Genomic DNA, 26,030 nt, shown 5'->3' on the forward strand with positions numbered 1-26,030 from the left:
AATACCTGTTGTGTTGTCTGAATGCCCTGATAATGGTGGCCACGGTGAACCTACTCAGGTTTGGACGGACTCTTAGTCCTGCTTCAGCCATTGTCATGCCATGGACAATGACATGGTCAATGACTGTTGCTCGCATCTCGTCCGTAATGATGGTGCGAGGTTGTCTTGCTCTCCCTCCTGGACCTTCTCCTCTCCCTTGTTGGCCTCCTCCTTTCCGTTGTTGGCCTGCTCCTCTTCCTCCTCTGATTTGAACTCCTCTTCCTCGTTGGCCTGCTCCTCTTCTTCCATGGCCAGCTCTTCTCCCTCCTCTGACTCGAGTTACTCTTCCCCTTACTCTGCCTTCATCCATTGTGTTTGTTTGGAATCTTCAGCAAACTGTGCACTCTGAACTTGCCTTTATACACGTGGTCACAGCATTAGCAACAAGTGTCGTCAATTTTGAGTCGTTGTGTGTAATGAATGACGCCAGGTGTGTTCATTGTGTTCAAATATTGCTGACTGTGGCAAGCATTTTGCATCACATGAGCTTTCATTTGAGAATATGAGCAGAGTTCTTTTGCAATTTGTGTTTTAGCAAAGAAAAATGTGTTAAGATTTATGAGAACGGAGGATTGTGTTTTGTGAATTGTGTCTTCATGTGAAATGTGTTTATGATATTGGAAAATGATGGCTAGATTTAGTAAATGTGTTTAGAAAACTGGTCATTTGGTTTAGAGGATTGGCTTTTGTGTTTTAGCATTTCAGAAAAACTGTAATAAGCATGACAAGTCTGACAACCTAGTAGAAATGTTGTCTTGAAAACAATTATCTGAGTTCAGTGTGGGGTTAAATTTCCAGTTGTACTGACATGCACGGAGATTAAAGTTACTCTTCATGGACAGAGGAGCATGGTCTGAAACTAAGATATTGTGATATGTGGAGCTGATGACTCTGGATATTAGTCTAGCATCAACTAGAAAATAATCGATTCTGGAAAAGCTACCATGTTCATGTATTCTCGTCTTAAAGGGTGCTGATGCCTCCATATATCAACTGTGTCAAGTGATTTAATCAGGTTGTTGAGCACAGATACAGACCTCAATTGTGGGCCTGCTTTAGAAGAGTGGTCTGCCTGGGGATCTAAAAAGCAGTTGAAATTGTGGGTATTATGTTCCGCAGCAAGATTGAAAATTTTGCAAAATAAGTCAGGGCAATCGAAGTTGGGGGCATAAATATTCAAAAGGACTAATTGTTTTACGAATAAGAATGGCGACCCCTCTTGCCTTAGAAGAGAAGGTGTATTGGTAAACTTGAGACAGCCATACAGCTCTCAATCTCCTCTGTTCAGTTGGACGAATATGGGTTTCTTGCAAAAAAATAATATCAGATGACAGGGTCTTTAAATGTGAAAATACTTTTCCCTGCTTAACGGCTTTGCCAAGACCCCTACAGTTCCAGGAAGTAAAAGTAATAGGACTCACTCCTGACCTACTTGAGTAATTATCCTGCATTAAAATAAAAGTATGACAGTTTTTGGACTAACATACGAAAAATAAAAAATCTGGCAGTTCAATAAACACATAAACACACCCCAAAATTACCCCAAAGCCGCAACAGAGAATTAAGTGGCACATCCCAAGTCCTGATAGGAGACTGCCGGGTAACAGAGCCAGCTGAACAGCCGACTAAAGGCCTAACTAAACAGAACCGACAGCTCCACACTATCCTCTATTATAATGCATATCACATCTGCAGTGTAGTCTGGAAATATCAATACTTTCACATCCTTGTACCTGAGCGGTGCCCGTTGTCGGCTTAGTCGTAGGATATTCCTCACGTCTCTGTTGTTGTGAAGTTTGGCGATGATTACCCTTGGTGGCTCCTCTCCAGTTGGCTTTGGCTTTAGGCTGTGATGTGCTCTGTCTATTTTGACCGGTTTGCTGAAGTTTTCCTGACCAAGTGTGAAATCAGCTGAGACACAAACTCTGTTGGGCGACCATTTTCTTCACCCTCTTTGACACCAACAATCCTAATGTTGGGCCTTCGGGAGCGCCCTTCTAACTTATTTAGCTTGGCACTGAGATGACCGTTAGCTACTTGAAGCTCCTTACATGTAGTCTCTAACGCTGCGATGTGGTGGTTGGCATCCGTAAGAGCTTCCTCCATGCCATCTATGTGACGTTCCACTTTGTGATGTTTGTTCTGAAGAGTGGCTAAAATTGCATCGATTGAATCAAGGCGTCACTCTATCGACTCTATCTATTTTGAGGTCGTCAACTAGCTTGGAAACTTTAGCTAGCTGCTCTTCTCCTTGCTTAGTGATAGCGGCTAGTATTGCTTCGTTCCTATCCTCAGTGGAGGGAGCGTTTTTCTGGTTTTGAGCTTTGCTCCTCTGCATTTTCGACATAAAAATGAGCCCCCTAGATTAAAGTACAACTTAACTGATGAACTATGGCATAAAAACAACAGATGCAGTATATTTTCAATAGAATAAGAGGAAATTGCACGGAGCTCTGCAAAAGCGTGACCTACTCCATTACAGCACACTAGCCTCCCCCCTACTCTACACATATCTAATGATTCCGGCAGTTGAGTCGAGTATACGAGTTTGTAGTACTGAACGGCCTCAGCAGCGAGCACATAAAGCTATGGTAAGCCCCAAGGGGAAAAAATGTGTGTCAGTCAGTCAGCACTGGCACTGCTTAAAGCAAATTAAACTTTGTCCACACAGTACTTGGTGAAATGTAACACTATTTAAGGTGGTATTTTCTTCCATGGTTATTGCTGGTACTGATTCAATCTGTTAGTCTACTCAGGAGCATCCCCTGCCCCTGATATTCTTAGATTACAAGTACCTCTCACTGAAGAACCAAATGTTCAGGAAGGGGAGTCAGACCTTACACGTGCGCAGTTATTATTTCAACAAAAGAGAAGTACATTATAACAAAGTCCTGGCCTCACTGTTAGTCTGTCAAGAATGTGTGGACCTGGCATTCAGCAGGGCAGCTCTGGATCTTCAGAAGTAGACATATTGTCTAACAAGATCCTCTGCTCTCCTCTGCAGCAAGTACCCACACATCGAGGTTCTGCTCTGTCAGGTAACCCATCTGACATTCAAATAGAGACTTCTGTGTGAACCAGACCTGCAGGGCTTTTGCAAGTGCATTGATCCCACAAGAGCTCGGATTTCCAAGTAGATGGATTGGATTCAGCCAGACAGTGGTTTCTCCTGATTACCCCCTCCATCTGCTCATTTAACTAAGAGTAGAAGGCCAAGGAGAAAAATCCAGCTGCACTTACAGTACAAGAGAATCATAAGCCCGGAAATTTGTAAAGAACTGAGTGCCAACACAGAGGTGACATCCTGTGGAACCCCATGCAAGAGTTGATCATTAAGGCTGATGCATCAACAACAAAACGTCTATCTTTGGAGAAGCTATCCACAATGACCACCATGGCTGACAAGAGAATAGCAGAAATGCAAGTCCAAAGCAATGTAGGACCAACCAATCATTCCCTCAGCCTGAGAATAAGTGCATTAATGGGAATGGCAATAAGCTTCCCACTGAACCACTGGTAGAAACTGGTGAACCCCATTAAGCACTAATCCAATTTTTACAGCATTGGATTGGGGGAATCAAAGACTAAATTCACCTTTTCTGGCTTCACACACATCCAGGAAGCCATGAGCATATATCCCAAGAAGACGACACAGCAAATTATTTCAACCACTTTGGCTCGGGGAGTAGTTGTTTTCCAAAAGTCTTTTGAGCACTGGACTGATGCTTAACATGCTTGTGCTTGTTCTGGGAATATGCCCGGATGATGTCCATGAACACATATACTAACCTTGGCATTTGCCATGCTGGAGAAAAGCACCAAGTATTCACAGTGACAACAGGTCCTGGAGCTATGTGTCTCTCCCCCAATGTGCACAAGGTTACACATCCAGAGGAGTTGTGTTGACCAGTTTTGATGAATAGTGGCTCCCTGGAGATGCTCTAATGCAAACACCAAGAGTGGGAGAAGACATTGATTTTTAATATAATGCAGGGGCTCATAGTCAATACAGTGATGGATGTTGCTTTCGTTTATGCCCACAAAATAAGGTAGCCAGCAGCTTTTTTGATATGTTCTCAATAACGGCTATCTTTAGGGTGGAGACAGGACGATAGTGTAGTCACAACGAGGGTGCAGAAGGCGAGAAGTCACCCATTACATACTGAAGACCTCATGTGCTTCTTCATGCCACGCTGGTCCAGCTTACAGTTTTGGAGCGGAAAGTGGACCATGGGTGGCCTCTTGGACATTGACAGTGAGTGACACAATGGACACTCTCGCAGCTGCCCAACAGTCTATAAAGCCATAAATATCCCCAGACCAGGAGACACCCAGGAGAATGGACCATATGAAATGATACGTTCTTCTGGTGACAACCCTCCAGGATCAGGATATGTGAGATAGCAACGAGATTAACTTTAACTGACACCAATGGACATTTATCAAGGGTAGTGGCTCCCTTCAGAAAGCAGAGGTGAATTCCCCACTCCCCACTCAGGTATACAGGGCATACACCATAGTATAAAGGGGACTTGGACCACACCAACTTATTAAGTAAATATAACCTTATAAAGTACATCATCAATAGCTGCCCAACCAAAACCACCAGCAAACCCCTGATAAAATCAATGTTTCATGTTTAAATTAGGAATAATTGTATGAGTTTAATTTGATGGTTAATGTTAAAGGGTATATATTTTGTTTAGCAAAAATCCACAGCATACCACTAAGTAATACATGGTGAATGTATGCTGTTCTACATGTGTTCATTTTTCATATAAGATTGAGAAACATTGCAGAAACTGTAAACAATATGCTAACATGTTTCCCCCATGCTGACTGTGAAAATTGCCTTTTAGCTATTTATTTGGGAAGCTTTTATACTCTAGAGCAAATCTCATATAAACTTTCCATCCTAACCCCTTATTCAAAAAACTAAGTGTTACACAATTGAAACCAATATTTCAGTGATTTGAATAAATTCCTCTGCTGGAAGTCCTCAGATTGTTTTATTACTTGAGAATCTTCAAATGCTTGTGAGGGGTAAAACGAGCACAGTGAAATCCTGGGAGGGAATGACTGTTGACAGCCTGTCAAGTAAAAAAAAAAACGTATCTTCAGAGCGGGACAATACCTCAAACAATGCAGTCAGACTCATCAGACGCATTAGCAAGCCGCTAATGAAAGATGTGATCTATACAGAAATATGAATAAGCATGGAGATGCCACAGTGCTGCAATTGTGTCAGTCATTTTCTATTATTTATGAAAATCAATTGAGAAACCAACCTCAGGGTGGTGCGAATTGTTATTGTAAAAACAATGCATTCAAAATGGCATAATTTTAGAGTCATTTGGGGAATGTGAGGAGTTTGAAATGGATCTAATTCTTTGCCATGAGCCATACGCAGTTTAGACAGTAATGGATGATGTAGTTTGGGCTTTTGTTAAAGTAATTGCAAGGTTTTGGATCATGAACTTTGTATTGCAGATGCTTATATAAGTTGTGCAAAAAAGCAGGAGACATTTTCCTCTCTCCTACCTATCTCACCTCCCTCTTTCTTCCTCACTCTCCCCCACTTTCTTTCATTCTCACACAGAGGCACACACAAACCACACACCAGTGTTTAAGGATTATTATTACATTATGTATATATACACCCACATTTACGAGGGTAAAATTATTTTCTTGAACTTGTCGATTACTCCAGTTGGATTATTAAACACAATCAATCATGTACTAAAAAGCAGATGGCAGCTTTAAATAATGTCACAACCCTGAAGCAACAATGAATAAGAAACCACAGAGTACCTCTGTATTCGTCAGCCTCTGGGTCTTCTTCTACTCGCAACAAAAGAAGCTGCATTCAGTGCCACTTTGAAAATTTGAGACACTAGAGACCTCTAAATGTCTTATTAGCCCTTTAACAACCACAACTTGTATAAAAAATAGCTTATTTTCTGATTAGAACTTAATCAAGGAAAACTGGGAAGCCACAGTTTAATAATGTAATCGCATTGATCTGTCTCCCCAATGTTGTGCAAAATTGGACTGCAAGTAGGAAATTGATGTTACAAGTTACAACTATTGCATTTTTTGTTGTTGTTTGCTAGCCATATTGCATGAATATAGAAAATATTGGACACCCATAGTATTGAATTAAATCTCCTTTTGGACACTTAAAATTTATGTGATGATTAGGCCTATACATTCTCAAATGTGGTTTTAACCTGACTCCACTTATTTCTTATGTGCTACTTTGCTGTTGATTGCATTGTACCTATAGCTTTCCTTCAATGCCCTATCCATACATGGTTGCTATGTCACAGGCATTTTATAAATAAAAACCAAATGCCAAATCTGGCTAATTAAATGAGCCTTGTGAGTGTGTTTTTCACTCATATTCTGACATCAGTAAGTCGTACTGCCCGTAAAACCTGGTTGGCTGTGCGCCCAAAGCACTACTGCCCCTTGTGATCTGGAAGATAAAGGATTCATCTACTGCCCACGAAAGTATCAAGTTGAAGCAGTGCTCTAACTCGCCCATAAATTATGAGCCAGGTGTTTGGTTTGTTTGCTCATGTGTGCCACTGGTGGAAGACATCGGGGTGGCGCCTCCCTCCTCCTCCTCCTCCTCCTCCTCCTCCTCTCCCTCCCTCCATCTCACCGCTCCCTGGGGTGTGTCTATGGCAGTGCCTCTCCTCTCCACGCCGTGTGTGTGTGCGTGCGCGCGCTGCTGTTGCTGCCGCCTCCTCCCTCTGCCTCATATCTGCATCTGCTGCAGAGCTTAGCCAACACGCATTTATGCTGCCTCTCTCTTGTTTTCCCACTACCTACATATTTCTACCCACCCGAATGTTTCCTTTCTCGCTTTCTTTCTTTCTTTCTTTCTTTCTTTCTTTTTGCTGATAAGGGAGTCAGCGCACACCTACACCCGTGGAGTCTGGAGGGAGAGATGGGACAGTCACTAGTCGTCTCTTTGGACTATTGGGGACGGCGGTGAGCCGGAGGAGAGCGCCGGATGGGACAGGAGCCGTGAAACCCACATCACTCACCGCGGATTGAGCAAACCCCCCACCCCGCCTCCCTCCCTCCGTCCTCTCAGTCTCTCCCTAGTCTGCAGCCTCCAATACAGTCGCCGCATCATTTTTTCAGAGCAGCAGCCCCCTCCCTCCATCCTCTCTCTTCTCTCCATCTCCCTTTCTGCTGCTTGCACCACTGTGGGAATGCAGCGAAGGTAAACGAATCTTAGAGGCTTCTTTTTCTCCTCCTTCTTCATCCGATTCCGGATCTATCATCGCAGACAGACAGCTCCGGAGGCACACGGCTGTCACTCCGGGAAAATCAGAGCGGTGTGGCCGGCGAAGGGATTGGACCCGGATCAGTTGGATTTAGCCCGCTACCCTGGACACCACCACCACCCAATCTCATTGGCAGATCACATCAGATCCCTTCTGCCCTGCCTCGTTTTAGTTTCGGTGTCTTTTACCGGCTCTCTCCCCACTGGATTACCGACAGCTGGAGCGACCGAAAGGGTGGCCGGACACGGCGAACTGAGGGCTATTAGAGGCAAACTTGAAGTAGTCGACAAAGACTCCTGCAATAGTAAAAGGAAGCTCTCTAACGTATGTAGAAAAGGTAAAAAGAACTGAAATGAAACCTAAGAGAATAAAGGAATAAATAACCAATAATTGGTTTGTATTTTAAGGACCTTATGCGGCCGATAATCAACCAATTGAGAGTGGAGAATGGTGCTGCCGTAGCCTGGGTTGTTGATCCACGCACGCACACATGCACATGGATTTACAGCTCCAGTCTGAAGCGGATCGATATCCCTTTCCGTTCTTTTTACGTCGGCTTTTTTTAACAAGGGAGTGAAGCATCCTGGGATTTATCATCGCTTCGTTAGCGCTGAACTACAGTGAGGCGCCCCCTCGCTTCGCTCTCTCACCTGTCCATAACCTGTGTGCTGGTGTGTGGAAGTGTGTATATTCTGGTGCATAATTGTGTGTGTGTGATTTTGGTTTGTTGTCCGCCAGAGGGAGTGTAGGTTATATTGCTTGTGTATGCATTTGGATGCTGTGCCAGCTTTTAATTAGTAGTATGTGACTGAGTGATTGTGTCTGCTCATGCTTGTGGGTGCTTGTGCATTAGTTAATGTTTTATGTTTGTGCATGTAGATATATAGGCTAGGTATTGTGTGGGTACATACTTAAGATGCCCAGTATTTCTTCTCCACCACATCCCCTTCCTCGTACGTATATGCCCTCATATCATTTGGCCGCCTGTTTGACCTCCTGAACAGAGACGAAAAGCTCCAGCAGGATGAGTGAGCGTTCTGGTGCAAGCAGTCTAGCAGCCATGACGCTGGAGGAGCCAGGGGCTGAACAGGCATCTCCCAGAGCCCAGGGCCCTCTCCGCTGTGGCCCATGTGCTGTGTGGCCTCGCCAGCAGACCTGGCTTTGTGCCGTGCCCCTGGTAATGGGTTTTGTTGGACTGGGACTCAGTCTCATGCTGCTGAAATGGATTGTTGTGGGATCTGTCCAAGACTACGTCCCCACTGATCTGGTGGATCCCAAAGGTAGCATTGGACAGGACCCTATATTTCTCTCCAAACCCAGTGCCATGCCCAAGGGGCCCGACATTTCCACAGCCACCACTACTTCAGCTGCCTCTACCACAGCAATGGTGTCGACTACCACGCCGCTAGCTGCGGATGGTACAGCCCCAGCGCCAAGAACTCGATCAGGGCCACCGGCAAACCACTCAGCCAATGGCAGCACTGCCAATGGAGATGGCAACCGCGCCCCACACCTTCACAACCGTGTTGGCACCCGCATTAGTGGGACTGTGGTTACTACCTCCACCACTCGCGCCACCCGTCTCCCCCCACCACCCAGTGGTAAGGAGGTCACCCCTCGCAGCACTGTCAGAAAAGGAAGCAGCACTGGTAGTGGACGTAACGGAGCCGCCAACTCAAAGCCAGGGCAGACCTCTGCCACCGTCACCACTACAGCATCCACCACAACTACAGCTACTGTGAAGACCACCGCCAAGGCGCAGCCGACCACCTCGCAGCCGGCAGCCCCAGTCAAGCCCACGTCACGCTGGAATCACGGGCGCCCAGGCAAGGGCCCTGCCACACGCCCACACCACCGCTTCCGAACACGTAAGTTCACTTTTTGGGTTCATGGAGATGTGTGAGGGAGTGCTGTTGTGTGAGGTTATGTGTAGAACTTGAGATGAGTTTTTCACAAGAGCTCTTTTCTGGGTCTTTCCAGTAGTAATAATGTCATAGCTGCCAGTTATCACATATAACTGTATGCCTGGGTAAAAAAACTCTTTTATCTGATATGCTTTGATATGACTCATGGTCTGAGAATATAAATTATTTCCCTTTATATCCACATGGGAAGTGGATACTCCAGCAGCTTAACATTAATCGTATTCATTAGCACAGACAGATATCAGGGGATATTCTCAATATTTTCACCCCTCTCGTCTTTATCTTTCACTTGTGCATTTCTGTAATCCGATATGAATCTTACCTCCGGAGGAGTTTTTTTTCCCCCCACACACTGGTTTAAGTGCCATTAAAGGCAGGGCTCCATCTAGTAGAATTTTTTTTTTGTCTGCTTGAGTTAGGATCTTAAAGCTTTGTAATCTGTGCTGTGACCAAGGACAGCATATTTGTGTTATGAAAACAAATAACAGGAGCTGGTGAGGTGTCGAAGTGGGAGAAAGGTTAGCTCTCACCTCCTGTCTAGAGGAATCAGATATAGCAAGGCCACACATCTCATTTAGATGAGAGGATACTGGGAGCAGAGTGTCGCAGGTACTGCTTTCACTCTGCAGGGATACAATGAGAGAGAGAGAGAGAGAGAGAGAGAGAGAGAAAGAGAAGCCTCAGAAGGGATAGTAGATGGATATAGGGATGAGAATAAGGTTGCAAAAGACAAGTGGATATAGACGTGGTAGGAAATGGAGAAAAAAAAAAGAAATACTTTCAAAAACAACAAAGTAGAAGAGGATAGTGAAGGAAGGAAGAGAATGCAGGAAGCATAACAAAGCAAGGGATGAAGAGTGGGAGCTCTGAGTAGAGAGAGCTGGCAGATGGAGTGGGCTAAGTGAGGGAAAGGCTTGAGGGAGATAGAGGGTATAAAGCAGGGGAGCTGTGATATTTTTGCATATTTAGCATTGTGTAAAGAAGGAAGGATTTCTGATTATTCATTCCACAAGGGACATGTTTTTAACATAACAAGGCATTTTTTTCAGATGTGGGTGGGGCAGGATGCGAGAGTAATCATGAGTACTGACTGTGTATGACTACATACAATTTGCATTCTCAAACTCCAGGCGCTCTATTTTCTAACAAATTATGTTGGGACATTAATTGGCAGCTTTGATTTAAAACCAATTTTTGGCTTATGATTATCTATTTTTAGTTGCTTGTTTTTTTTCCTGCAAAGTGCTCTAGAAGGAATGAAAAAAATTTGAAAACTGAAACCTTCATTTCTGTTGTGGATCATATGTTTGGACAGCAGTTCCGGTTGACTACATAGTATCCTCTCGTTTATCAGTTGGAAAGCGTCAATGTTATCGATTCCACAGGCAAACAGTGATCAAGTGACATAATTTTCTCCTTCTTTACTTGAGGGCAGAAATATTTTCAGCATAGGTGGTTGGAAATTGGATAATATAGCAATACGTTCTCTGTTTTCAGTTGAACAGCTTTGGAGAAAATAGTTTAGACTTTGTAGTTTTCCCTATTGTGGGAGAACATTGGCTGTGGACAGCTTGAATTCAACCAGCAACAATAAATTACATTGGTGACAAAAGTATAGAGATACCAATAGACAGTCCTTAGACTTCCGCAGCATAATCCACTTCTCCAGAGTCAATTACGTCACTCGACAAAACGTTGCCAAACAGCTAAAAGCTGCCAAACTGGGCAGCCCCTTGTGCGAACATCAGGACACATCTGTTGTACTGTATACTATAAAAGGGCGCTGCCTTCAAAAGCTAAAACATGTTTAGTAAAGCTGCCCTTAGTTAATTTAAGCTTTCACATATACGAGTCATTTTCACTGGATGCTGATGTTCATAAGTCTCAGGCCTACATGTTGACATCATGCAGAGTGACATTTCAGCCCACTTTTGGAATCTTTATCTCTGCGTTTATTAAATACTGTATCTATCAGGCAACAGGTGGCACTCTATAGGCACAAAAAAAAAAATCCAGCTATCCTCACTGTTTAAAAATCATTGGTAAAATCACTTGCCACTATTTTAGTCAACTTTGTTACTAAATAAAAAATGCAAGCCTTCCTTCAAATCTTTTAAACCTATAATATAGAAAAAACTAATAATAGCTCAGAATCATAATCAGAAAGGGCTTTAGCTCCAAACTCTTAGCCCCTTTTTTGTTTGCCAAAAATCACCCATGGCAGCAAGCATTGTTAAAGCTCTTTGGCAAGCATTTGTATGGTAATAATTGATGACGTTAGTGTCAGTAATAAAAAGCCTTTCTACCTAAGTGATATTTGTAGAATTAGATGCAGTGGTTTTGCACCTGTTTGCTACTTAAAAAAGACCAGTATTATCTTCAAAGCAATGAGTAATTTTAATAGCTAGGTACCTCACCAGAAAGTTATGGCAGTCTTACAGCTATCGTTAAGAATCCATAAAAGATGCCCATCGCTCTGATAGCATGTACAAATTCTGAAAGGGATTTCTTTTGTAACATAAAACTTAATGGAAACATTTGCTCTTTTTGTAGGGCATGTCAAGTGGAAAAGCAACTCACTCAGCAAATCATATCACAATATTTTCATCATGTATGGTACGGTGCTCATAGTTTGTTTCAGTTGACATTTCACTAATATTAATGTTTTATTGAAATCCCTCCTTGCTGAAGGTCATTGATGACTGTAGGCTGATTGTTCTATGTGTAAAAAGACATCTGTGGCAGAAATCAGGTTTAGGAAGTTACTTCTTTCCTATCACATAGTAGACTTCCTTGTATAGTCAGCAGGTATCTTTAAAATATTGAAGACTGTTACTTGTACCACATGTGCCATTTGAAGAAATACATTTGATACCACAGAAGAAGCATTAGTTTCAACATGTTAAGAAAAGGCATTACTGATTGAATAGGCTGTTTGTGTTAAATTTTTTTGCAGGACAGCTATCCTTGTGCCAAACCACAGCTGTAAATCCATTGATTTATATAGTTCATATGTTCATAAACCATAATTTTATCACTTCCAGTTTTCCTGAATGATTGAATTCACACAGGATCAAACCATCAAACAATAAACTTTTGGGAATATAGCTAGAACTAGGGCTGAAACGATTCCTCGAGTAACTCAAATAATTTGATTACTAAAAATCCTCGATGCAAAATGATTTGCTTCGAAGTTTCGTTTAATTAACGTTACCAACGTTGTATCGCTCACAATGTTTTCGCACGGAGGATTATTACTGTCGCAGACCGGGCTGACGCTGCTGGCGAACATCGCCGTATTGCTTGATTCTCTCTTGCCGCGAAACCATTTAATCACTCTCATTTCAACGAGAAACAGCTGACCAACAATGTATTAGCAGTGTAACAGCGTGTGTAGCATAATGATAAATGTACAAATATATGAAGTTAAAATAGTAAGTATACTAAATATTCACTATAAACCGCCTTATACAGTATACAGTCTCCGGTAGTTCTGAAAGTTAAGTTGCACAACTTAAGGTAATGTTTATGTATGTTTAATGTATGCCTTAGTTTGAGGCTGTTATTACATTTCGGAAAATGTTTTCTTTAAAAACAATATAATATGGCACTTAAGCACTTAATATGTTTAGTTTTTTGAGAGATGATATTGTAAGCAATGTAGGCAATAAAAACGAAAATTAAACCAAACTACTGTATATTATTGTTCTTCAATAAAAATTAAAAATAATTTCTTATCCGATTATCCGATGGAATAATCGGTAGAATACTCGATTACTAAAATAATCGATACCTGCAGCCCTAGCTAGAATTTAATAGTTAGTGTTCAGCATGGAGCCCAACCACTGCCACTGCTTATTCTCCCAAGGCTGCACTTTGTGTTGAATGGCTTATTGTTGCTTTGTTATTCTTCCCTGTTCCTCGTGTTGACATTGTTTCTATGGGGTACAAATATTGAAGCATTCCCTTGCGTACAGCATTTATGTGCCATATTAGATGCAAAACACCAACACAGTATTCTTAAGGGTAAAACACAGCCTTATATGAAGCTTTGGAGTTTGGAGTTTCAGGAATGCTCTCCTTCTAAAGCTTGGATGTACCGAGCTGTAATAGTATGTAGAGTTGTGCAATGCAGTGTATTTATAGTGTAATGATACACAGAAAATGTTTCAGTTGATGATGAAATGCTCTGTAAAACATGACTCTAGGTGCATTTGTCTTTACCCACAGCTAAGGTAGCTCATATTTTATGTCAAGTTACTGTATGTGCTAATGCAGTTATACTGTACGATCTCGGGTTTCACATAATCTGGACTGCGTATAGGAGGCAGTAACATGATATCCCCCACACACACACACACACACACACACACACACACACTCTCACTCTACTCATTGCTACTGCCCCTGGTGTTTGGTGAAGATGTAAATGAATCTCTGTGTCCTGGAAAAAAGACAAGCTCTGTCCGTTGGGGATAATGACATATTTTACCTACTCCCTTTGTCTTTTTTCTCCTCTATCTCCCTCACTCTCCCTCTTTCCCAACGGTTATTGTGTCCGCTCTCAGTGTCATTGTGTTCCTCCGTCTATTTTTGCTTTGCTTTTGTGCTTTCTGTTCTTTTACACGTTAGCTCCTCAGCTCTCATTCATGAGCATATGGGCAGACGCAGAAAAACTGGCACACTTGTGAACACAAAGATGAGCATGAAGCATGTGTGTGTGTGTGCCCATACTCTCCTATACTCACTATGAATCTAACATTTCGTTTTCTGTATCTGAGACTATTACGTATACGACTCCACTCTCTACATACAAGTCCCATTGGCTCCTAAGCAGGGAAATAACAGGCGAATGGAGCAGTGCACAATGAATGCCTGTTGGGGAAACCATGGACGCTGTGTTGGCTCAAGGCCCAATTCCACTCTCTTCTCGCTTGCGAGAAATCTTCCTTAGTGAAGTGTGGTTGTAATTCCATGCACATCTCGCTAGCCTGATTCCAGACTTGGGAATCACCACCCACATTAAAATTGTTGTCAGGCAATTCAAAGGTCTGGTGTTGCTCTTCAATGGAATCAATGGCTGTTTCCCCAACAGGGACAGCCGAGTTAGTCAGCGCCTTTATAGGTGGGACTCATTTTGTCATCTGTGTGAGAGCCAGACACAGCTATCAGGGCTTCTGTAAATCAACAACAGAAAACAACAGCCATTAAACCAGAACAGCTGTGCACTGAAGGCATTTTCTTTCCTTTTTTTAAGATGAAAAAATGTTGCTGTTATCCCCATCGGTTTCATTTATCAGTTGTCTGCTTTGGTAATTAAGAACATGGATGCAGAGGATTCAGTACTTATAGTTAGTCCTACAGCTTGGAAGTATTTGCAGAGGTTTTCTAAAGTGAACATAATTCATCATTATGTTATCACTTCTTTGTCCTGTAAAATCACTTTACACATAAGTGACTTCGATCAGCATGTTAAAGCTGACTTCTGTTAGCCACCGCTAATGTAGATTCTGTGTAGCCTGAGAATGACATTGAGCAGATGGATAGTGACAGTGATTGGTCAGGGCAAAATAAACGCCCTCCCAAAAACAAAACAGCTTAACAAGAGCCTAATGTCAAACTGAATACTGGGGCGGTAACGAAATGACATTTCAATCTGAATAACAGGCTTTGGAGTCAAAAGCCAGTCAGATGTGTGTGCCACATTTTTTTAATTTTCAGATTCAGACAAACACAGGAGAGCGACAAAGACAACCCTTTTCTCTGATGTCACCGAGAAAAAAACCTGAAATGGATGTTTTTCCTGACACGCAAGCCTCTGTTTTTTTGTTTTGTTTGTTTTTTCCTGACTATACATGAAGCCTGCACAAAGTACTACTGTAGGACCAGTGGAGCGTGTAAGGGGGATTAAAAACAAAGATATAAATCCAGTTTGCCTCTCTGTCTCTCTCCAGGGAGGTCAGGCTCAGATTTGCTAGACTGCCTCTGAGGCCCCTCTGTCTCTCCTGAGACACGCTCTGCTTGTTCGTTGAGGCCGGCCCAAGCAGGGCTGCTTCTGCACAGTGTGTGTGTGTGTGCAGCTGCACCTTACAAATATCTTCCTAGTTGGAAAGAAAGCTCTTGTGCTTCAGCTTCTATCATTCTAGGCTCAAAAAGAACTATTGAAAGAACATTTGAAAGTTTTTTTCTCGGTCTCAGCATATGCCTTGCACAGGCTTGTTGTATGCCTCAGTAGAATACAGTATCCCAATGCTGCAATTTGATGTTAACAGACTGAGTAATAGCAGTGGAGCTGCTACTAGGGGCTGTCAGTTACAATGATGACTCTTTGCTCAGGAAATACCTGTCTGACATGACTACCATGTGGATGTGAAATTGTCTGTCTATGGTGGCCACTGTACATCTAAATCTAATTTAAGGGGCTTTAAAGAATCTTAATAATTTAAAATGAATGGGGAGTTATTTCAGTATCCATAAAGTGCTTGCATGGATGTTATAATCCCAGAAAGAGAAATTATTCATATTAGCATAGCTGGAAGAGGTATTAGCAGAAAACCATGCCTTCAGACATGCTACAGTATGTATTTTGTCTGACACTGTGAACCAACCGACTTCTGTTAGCGTTTCTATAGTGCAAATAATGTACATATACAATCTCAAAACAAAGAGCTTTGGTGTTTTTCTCTCCAATTATTCAGACGAATTTCTTTGAAAAAAGAAAGAAATATCCTTATTATACTGGCGTAAGTTGAGATTCTTCAGACAGTAAAAGATGTGTGTATATACTTAGCACATGCAAATGAATGAAACTGTACAGCATCCTGCAGTGTTGGCCCCACACATCTAGCTAGCAGAGACATTTGACACTGATGGGCACCAATTACAAAGCAGAATACATCAGTGTATTCAGTAGGGTAAGCCTGCAGACAAATTATCCTAGAGTGACAGCCCAGCGAATGCTTGAAATTTGGTGGGAATTGATCCCATGCCCTTTCCATTGCTAGTGCCGTGCTCTACCCACTGAACCTCACTGAATCAATAAGGAAAAGGGAGGGAGAGAGCCCCGAGTAGCGATGGCTGAGAGTGAGAGCAGAAGGACAGAAAAAGGGCGTGTTGGATACCCAAGAAAGAAATGAATCTATTTGGGTGAAGACTGTCAAAAACCATGAGAGCATGCTCCAGAAGTAAGGATCCAGCTGCAAGGTAAAGGCATATACTCATCACAGTTCAGGGAATGAGGCTTGGCCAGACATATTACATATCTCAGACCACCATTCTACCCGTTCTATTATTATCTCTCCCATTTTTATGCAGATTGCCCTCAAGGTATTATCCATATTTGAATGTTGAAGTCTTTCGCTTCAATCCTGTCACTACAACGTCTCGGTGATGTATCCTATACAGAACTGAATCAGCAGGCTATGTAAATCTGTGGAGGTTATCAGTGTATTATGTTATATTATACATTATATATACATTTTATGACACCATAGGTGTGTGCGTGTCTGGATTAGTGTGATATGTTTTAGACGTAAAGATAATAAAAAGAAAGCTTTTGGTAAGAGAATCAATCAGTCACTCAACACGAAAAGAATCTGCAACCATTTTCTTAATTGATTAATCGCTTTCGGTAATTTTTCAACCAAAATTGGGAATCATTCTGTGGTTTCACTCTCGCACCTGTGAGGATTGAATGTTTTTATTTTCTTGTATTATTTGTGACATGACAGTAAATACAATATCTTCAGGTTTTGGTCAGAGAACAAGCATCCTGATTATGTCATTGGGCTCTGGGAAATTATGCTGAGCATTTTTTTTTTACAGTGTTTTTCCTAGCTTTGTGGAAGATTTATAGCACATATTTGGTGGGGGGGTTTAGGTGTCCTTCCTCAGGAAAATGTTACAGTTTTCAATAAAATAAATGTAATTTCCCTATACATTTTGAGTCTCTTTGTGGGACTGTGTCTCTTTGTGGGATTTTGCATCTCTTTGTAGTTGTGTTGTGTCTCTTTTTGGTCATTTTTGTGTTCTTTGTGGTTGTTTTGGGTCACTGTGGTCATTTGGTGTCTCTTTGTAGTCGGTTTGTGGTAGTTTTACGTCTCTTTTACACACCATTTTGGACCATTCTTATCACCTTATCTGTGTCTAAAATGTTGGAAAAGCTAGAGCAGATAATAAATAAACAGCACTTAAAAAGCTTAAAGGTGCTCTAAGTGATGTGATGCGTTTTTTAGGCTACAGCATTTTTGTCACATACAGCAAACATCTCCTCACTATCCGCTAGCTGCCTGTCCCCTGAACACAAGAATACGCATTGTGGAAGTAGCCTACGTGCTAACGCTGCTGCAGTGATGGCCCAACCAGCTCCTTCTTGTCAGTTATTGGCTGGAACTCTGTTTGTTATGGTTCGCTGTGCAGGTTGCGCAGTTTTTTTTTGTTGCCGTTTGTGGAGCCTGAGCTGTCTACAGAGACCGCGTTTTTTTTACAGTGTGTTCAGGGGACAGTCAGCTAGCAGATAGTGAGGAGAGGTTTGCTGTATGTGACGAAAAATGTTGTAGCCTAAAAACAAATCACATCACTTAGAGCACCTTTAAAGGAAAAACTTGCTAAATAAGTCCATTTACAGTCATTAGATCTGGGAAATTTTTTTTTTTTTACATTAATTCTGCTTAGGTGCTGCCCAAAACGGCTCGGGTGCTACACCTAAATCTTATAATGGCAGGGAAAACCCTGTTTTTATATAAAATTATTAATCTATTCATTAATAATAATAATAAGTTGCAGCCTTAAATCATTGTGCAACAAGAGAACCTGTGCTGTAGTAGTCTCTGCTCTTTGTCCAGTAACTTATTGTACATTAGCACGATGCATAATGCTGTTGAAGGCATGCTAGAGTGAACCAAGCTAGCACTGTGAGGTGAACATGAGCTAATGGTTTGGACCCACAAGGGTGAAACTGCTACCAACAAGGTTCATGTTGTTGTATGCTTAACGGTCCAGTATGGAGTCCACTGTGTAACATCCAAGATTGTAGCTTTGGATTGCTGTTGGGTGCCATCCTACTTCATACAAGGGACATTGGATTCTTGAGTCGAGCCTCTTCAGCAACACTTCCTCTCAGGCTGTGTACATATTCCGCCTCCTTCAGTTGAATTGGCAGACCCTTACCACAACCATGGCCCTAACCTCAACCTTTCCTAACATAAAGCATACAGGGCTTGTTGGGGGTGCTAAAAGGCATAGGACCAATCTGTCCTGTGGGAAATTGTCTCAGTAAACAACAGTCCCCGGAAGATCTCAAAGATACAAAAAATAAACAAACAAAAAAATGTCACCTTGCTAGAAGCGACCACATAATCTAAACTCTTTTATTGTTATTTTGTCTGTAGTCTTAAATGATTCATTATGCAGCTACTTCTGTCTCATATTACAAACAAGGTGTCCATTCCATTCTATGTACGGCATGCATATGCAGGCATACCAGAAAAACTTTGTGTTGCTGCTGTAATAGATATTTTTTAAGTTTATCCGATGCTTTTGAGTGACATTTGACTCTCAGGCAGCAGTCAGGGAACTCATAGATTGTTGAAGGAGAAGCTTGCCGACTGTAAGTACTGACTGAGGCCATCTTAGGGCTCCTTAATGTCACTGTGTGATTTATGTAGACAAAATGTCCACCGGGAGGTGGCAGAGAGAAGAAGAGGTTATGTCGGGGGTGGGGGGCTGAAATATTAATGTATGGGAAGAGAAACATGTGGAATGTGTGTTGCCGGATGTGTGAATAATTGATGAAGCTTCCTTTTTGTAAAGTGCTTGAGATGTCCCATGCTCAGTGGTCTAATGGCAGAAACACGGTAAAGGATTTTTGTTGGCCTCCACAGGGCTGTCTTTCAGAGGCAAAGGCACCAATAGTCATATGTTGCTTTTTTAATAATATTAGATTTACATTTGGCTTCTTTTTCACTCATCTATTTTCATAAATGCGGCAAAACGCCCCTCCAGAGTTAATGGTTACTAATGTTTCCTCAGAGAAATAAAGGTGTTTTTGGCCTAAGGAAAGAAATAATCCTAATTGAAAGTAAACAGTGGGATCATTATTGTCTCTGAACATGACTCCCCCTCTTTACATCTTTTCAAATTGGAAGAAATGGAGAGGAAAGAACAATTTTAAAGACTGGGTTTAGTGGTGGTGGTGGTGATGGGTGTGCTGGGGGAGTACTCACTAACTCACTCATTTTAATCACATGCTGTCATGCCTACTTACCCACAAGTCTGCCACAGTCCCATTTTGTGTGTTAGGATTGGGTACTTAGCATACAGTAGGCCTGTTTCTAATACATGAAACCACCATTCATTCATTCATTCACCCACTCATTCATTCATTAATTTATTCATTCATGTGCAGAGAATGCAATGACTTGCTGATAGCTGAAGGGACACTGAGATATGGTAGTGCATGTGGCTGTGGCAGCGCAGAGAGGATTACAGTCCATCATATCTGATCTGAGACTGTTAGATCCCAATATTGAATTACTGACCCTGCGGGGTCTCTGGTTCCGTTATCAATTTGCAAACGAATAATGTGGAAAGGAAAGGGATGGGAGCTGGAGTTGGGTGGGGTTGGGGGACATGTGGCTTTGGTAGGTTTTGGTGGGATGCAATGAATTTAATAACAGCCAATTTATTTTGTCCAAGGGACTGCAAGTGGCAACACAACTGCAGTGTCATGTGTGATTTAGGTGCTATAGAGCTTGAGTCCTTCCTAATTCAGTTGGATATATGGTCCCATTTTGGAGGGATTACAGTTGTAGTGCCTGCATAAAGCCTTCATTAACCATTATAAAAAAACATATTTATGGCCCTCATACCCTTTTTAAAGCAACGTTTTAAAAGCTGTTTGAGGGTTTTTTATAGGAGAGCCCTGTAAAGGATACTCAATAATAATTCATATGGAGATACTCTCAGTCACTGTCTGCCACATTGTTAGTTCCAACTGTGCACTGATCCTGTTGACATGAAAATAAACCTCCAGTTGTAAAGTGTCATATAGACAGCTTTGCATCAATTCCTCCAAACCTCTCTGTATCTAAACATTGCTTTATGCATCATGGAGAGATACTGAAGTCACGACTTGAAACTGAGGTATGTGCGGCATGTGGAACATGATTTCTCACTAGCACTGCTTCACACATAGCGTCAGGGTACATGTCGAGCCTGCAAGAAAGTGTGGAGTGCGGAGGTTGCAGCAGTTGGATTGATTCACTGCAATGTGTGGCCTGTTGCCACCCCTGGTGACAGGAAATGTGCCATGGTGCCCTGGTTGAGATGGAGAGGCTTGTTGTGGAGTGTGAAGGTGGAGGTGGAGATGCAGGTCACCTCTTTCTCGCTCTCTCTCTCTCAATCACACTATCAATGCAACATACAGTAATGTATCGAGGTATGGTTGCATGGAACTCAATTCCAGCTGAGATTGCTAAAGCACACAATAAAGCAAGCTTTAAAAAACAAGTAAAGCAACATCTAGTGGCCCTACGCCTGTAACCATATTTTTTAACTACATTTTGTACCTTTTATGTATAGGAATATGTTGTAAGATTTCACTTTTGTTATTTAGTGCTTATGAATTTAATGTAATATATATAAGACCATATGAATATATACTGTTCTTTTTTTTATATAATTTGATTGTTTTGTCTGAAAACGTCTTACCTGTTGTCAAGTATGTTTATGTTTTGTGTGGACCCCAGGAAGAGTAGCTTATGTTCTGCATCAGCTAATGGGGATCCTAATCAAATCAAATCAAGTCTCTCTCTCTCTCTCTCTCTCTCTCTCTCTCTCTCTTTCTCTCTCTCTCTCTCTCTCTCTGTGTTTCTTTCTCTCTTGCCCCCCCCCACTATCATTCATGCCTCTATACTTAGTTTCTCCTTTTTTATACACATCCTCCTGTCCTTTATTTTAAGGCACACGCTTGCCTCTCTCTTTGTTTTCAGTTCCTCTTTGTGGGTTTCTTTTGTTCACCTCCCATCGCTGACAATATGAATAGCAGCCAATAAGAGCGCTTATCTTAGGAGCGCACAGAAGAGATACAAGTATTATTCATCATTCCATATTACCTACTGTCATGACTTCCTGCAAAGATTTCCCAAGGAAATTATGATAAGGAACCAAGACTATTTCTTTTTTTATTATTATCAATTGTGATACTTTTTTCATGTAGGCCTCTGATATCCTTCAGTTGTCCATATTATACTGAACCTTTAAAGCTGAACCTTAACGCTGTACATGCTTAGTCATTGCTTTTCATGACAATTCAAGTGCCTTACATAATCATGTCGGCTTACATCTTTTTGCACCTTACTGTTAATGTCAAATGGAATTGCAAATAGATTATCCAATTCATCTGTTATTTTGTAAAGCATTAAAGCAGTACATAATGGTAATATATTGTGCCTCAAATGAAGGAATTAGCTAAAGTTTCTAACAATAAAATCACAAATCTTAGAGCAAAAAATTAAAAAACGACTCTGTACTTTTTCAAAAGGCAGAAATGTATGGATTTTTCTTACCTCGTAACTTGTTTCTTCTCAGATGTAATGGAATGTAAATCCCCATGTGTCGTCTTCCCACTACATTTTTTAAGCATGGCTTTAACACTGTCTCAGATAGTGTCCTGAAAAGTAAACACATCCCTTCAGAATGTGGCTATTTCAGAACTGCTTTTGTTGAGACTCCTAAGAAAAGCTAACCTAGACAATGAGGTCCAAAGTAACTATCCCATTCAAACATTCCTTTTATAAGAAAGATACTAAGAAACATTGCCTTTAAATGGATTAAGAACTTTGCGATTAAAACCAATAAAGTTTCAATTGTGGTTCCGTTGAAAGTCCTTCTGAATGATTTTTTTATGAATTGTTTTCGTACAACGTACATGAAGGACATTTTATGTTAATAAAGCTGCCTTGGTAACATGCTCTTCTCTCCGCCCTTAAAAGTCTATTAAGAATCTGCAGAATATTCAACATCCGGCTGCTACTGTAGTCTTCTGATCAAAACTAAAAGCAGAGAGCCTATCATGCAAGTGGAGTGATGAGCTAATTTAACATAGCACTGGCTATGAAGAACACTGGCTCCATGTATCATTAGGACCTAACTTTAAAGTACATTTGATTGGACTTAAAGTTCTTAGTGGCTGAGGACCGGCCTACACTGTAGATCCTGTTTTGTTTTGTGTTAATTTTATGATCAGTCTGATCCTCCGCTGTGATTTGTTAGATGTTGAGAGTAGTAGAAGAAAATTTGAGTTTTCTTAAACTCTGCTCCCAAATTGTGGAATACCATTCCCATGGATAATAGGGAGGCAACTTCAGTTAGACAGCTTAAAAGACGTTTATTCCAGTTGGCTTTTAAGTATTCATTTAACTTGTGCATTTGTCCGCACATCATTTTAGTATTGTCACAATTTAACTCACATTATTTTCATGTACTGTAGGGTTCTATGTGTAAATAGAACGTAATTATATGAGGAATGCAGATTTTTCGGGTTTTTGAAATATTTGTGTGCTCAATTATTCAATAGAAAGAGAAAGAAAGGTGGCCTAATGCCCCTTGTGAAGTTCCAGCAGATGCCATTATTTTCAAACATGGTGTCAAAAGCCCCAGGTGTGCTGATCATAGCATTGATGAATAGTGAGAAAGGGAGCCCGAGTGGAGAGGGAGATGGAGACCGGGATTGACTAAGGTCCTCTCATGTTATTTTCCTGGGGGTGCACACAGCTTGTCTCATGCGGTAATCCATGCATGGTAAAACCTTATCCATGGGGATAATGTCAACTCACTCCCGAAGATAACAAGACAAAAGCCCTTGCTTAGCGCTCACTCCAGAGTGTGTTTCATATTCCCCTAATCTGCTATCTTACATGGCTCTGTTCTATGGATTTGTTGCCCGAGCTTGCCGATTAACACAAACACACACACACACACCCACACACACACACACACTTTGGACTGTGTAGTAGGTACAGTTTCTTGTTATCAAAAAAGATAGTGGACAGAAATGACATTTATTTTATTTCAACTATGTCAAGCACCCTTTTCTGTTTAAGTAAACACAATTGTGAATATATAATCTATCACTCCATTTTATTTGTCACATGAAATCATACCAGGTACAATTCTGCCACTATACACTATAGTGTGGCAGCACAAAAGCTGCATGGGAACAGTATGTAGTGTGTTTTAAAGCTTGCAAATAGTGAATATTATTTTAGCCTTGGATTTAAGTGTACCAGATGTTTTTATTGCTCATGGCACTCATGGATGTTTGATTACTCATGGCGAGTTGATTGAGCTCTTGCAAGTGTAGAGTTACTGTACATAGCCTGCTGTGCTTCTAAGTTAAATGGAGGAGCCAGTTGTCAATTATCATGTAAAAATGTGTGAGTGTGACACACCTATTTGATGTGTGCTGTGTGTGTGTGTGTGTGTGTGTGTGTGTGTGTGTGTGTGTGTGTGTGTGTGTGTGTGTGTGTGTGTGTGTGTGTGTGTACAGCATTTTTACAGTAGCATAGTGTAAGGATCAAAAGATTATAAAATAGGACATTTTGGCAGTGTGGTTCATGCTCAAAGTGGCCTAAGAGAGCCAAGGTTTAAGAGCACTGAATCTTCACGAGACTGAAAGAACATCTATCACATTCACACCCAACACGTCAGACAACTCAGTGAATTATATATTGAAAGTTCCCTCCAGGATCCAGGCAGAGACATCTTTCTCTCCGTCTCTCCTCTTCCATCTGATGTGCTGCATTGAATCATTGATAGGACATCCACAACAACAGTGCTCCTCCCTATAAAACACCTGTCACAGACAGCCTGAAAGGAATACAACCAGAGTGAGATGTGGAATCTGTTTTGATCTTTTTAATAGTGAGCTTTGCAGCAAAATGATGCATATTGGGTATAGGGATGTACCGATCCAACTATTTCAGTCTTGACGCTGATACCTGCACCTTAGATATGATGCGATACCAGTGTTTAATTAATAAGCATTTTGAGTCCGTATCGGACCGATATCTGATAACAGTATGGGATCGGTGAATCCCTAATATTGAGCCTTGTATAAAGATACTGGTGATGCTATGCTGTTTACTGCAGTACCTGATTTATCACCTAATATTTCTGTCCAATAACAACAACAATAGCAACAAAAATTCTCATTATTGTGATTTCATGAAAGAACACTGTCAAGTGAGTGACATGGCTTTTTATATTCCAGTGTGTCTTCTCCTGTTATGTACCTATACTTTCTGAGGTAATGGGAACACCAAACCCTATTATCTATTTTCCATGATTACTATCAATGGAACGGAATGAAGGCTTTGGTGCAAACGAGACACTGCCACTGTCAGCACTAGCATGCACTCAAGTATACTCTTTGATCCCAGCTGGAGTCACGGATGCTTCAGGGATATGATGGAATATGTTATTGCAGTTGTAGGGAAAGCAATTGGTGGGGTTGCCTCAGTCCATTGGTTTTACCCTCTTCCCTTCATAGTAACTAAAGCTATAAAGCCTCAACTTGCTACCCAAGTGACTATTTTGCATGTTGTTACTCCTTAAATGTCTGTTTTAAAAAAGGACTGTGCTTCCTCTGAGTGGGACAGGCGGGGTTGAGGATGGAGGGGGGAGTGGGGGTTAGAAAAAAGTCTGTGGCATTACAGAGAATAATGAAGATAAAGATGAGATCGGGGTATTGGGAAGATTGGAGGGTCAGTGTTTAAGATCAATGTATGGAGGGAAGTTAAGATAGATGAAGGTAAGGTCAGACAGATGTCTTCTTTCTCAGAAATGGAAACCAGCTTGATTAAAGGAACCCACATTTCTCTGAGTGGCCACATCGAGGCTTGATCAGATAAGAAAATAAAGCACAAGGCATTATTCATGGGTTCCTTTTTCGCAGAGGGTTTGGGAGAGTTTTAAATTGTTGGATTTTGGACCACAAACAGCAGTATCCCTCAACACAACCATGGTATGCTTTTTGAAGCATTCAGCCAAAGCTTGTGGGTGTAATTTAAAGTTTGCGTGTCATTCAACACAATTCACTTTTAACACATTATATCCATTTGCACTCACTAGTGTACATAAAGCAAAGCATGCAGTATTATACTATGTAATAATAAGCAAGGCTGTGCTTTTGTACATCCAGGGCAACTCCATCAAACACTTGACATAAGTCAAAAAATAGACCTGCTCTTGTTCTTTGGTAATCCACAACAGCTGCTGTGTGTGTGTGTATGTGTATGTGTGTGTGTGTGTGTGTGTGTGTGTGTGTGTGTGTGTGTGTGTGTGTACTTTATGGATTTCATGTGTGTCCCCATGTGCATGTGTGTATGTGGGGAGACAGAGAGAGCAGATAGCAAGGCCAGATGGGTCCAGCTGTGGATCTGGTGGCCTAGATAAAGGCTAGATGGGTGCCACCACCTTCATTAGATGCCAGCAGAACATTTAAAATAGGTGTTAAAAGCTTGAAGGCTTTGATGGACCCAACATCCAGCCTAGAGAGCACTCATCGGCTCATCATAGCTTTTAAATAAAGTCTATAATGAAGAACGTTAACAACTGACCACTGCACTGTCTATTTAGCAGAGGTGGGAGTAATTCACACATGTGCAAGTCACCAGCAAGTCTCAAGTCTTAACCTTCAAGTCTCAAGTCACTGTGGTGAGAATGAAGCAAGTCAAGTCGAGACCCTGCTATAGGTCAAGCAAGT

General features: G+C 41.5%; 1 protein-coding gene across 2 annotated transcripts in view; it reads left to right on the plus strand.

Annotated features, from left to right (window-relative positions):
* Positions 1-6,786: 6,786 nt before the first annotated feature.
* nrg3b (neuregulin 3b) overlaps positions 6,787-26,030 on the plus strand; it is a 222,297-nt gene continuing 203,053 nt past the window's right edge. The window contains exon 1 of one of the 2 annotated variants that reach the window (XM_039788573.1): positions 6,787-9,208. In XM_039788573.1, coding sequence (XP_039644507.1) covers positions 8,365-9,208 — 844 coding nt within the window. In that variant the 5' untranslated portion in view covers positions 6,787-8,364. The remainder of the gene's footprint in view (positions 9,209-26,030) is intronic. The other variant, XM_039788572.1, reaches the window with a different exon arrangement.

The sequence above is a fragment of the Perca fluviatilis genome, chromosome 21 (genome assembly GCF_010015445.1).
Source record: "Perca fluviatilis chromosome 21, GENO_Pfluv_1.0, whole genome shotgun sequence".
Lineage (NCBI taxonomy): Eukaryota > Metazoa > Chordata > Actinopteri > Perciformes > Percidae > Perca > Perca fluviatilis.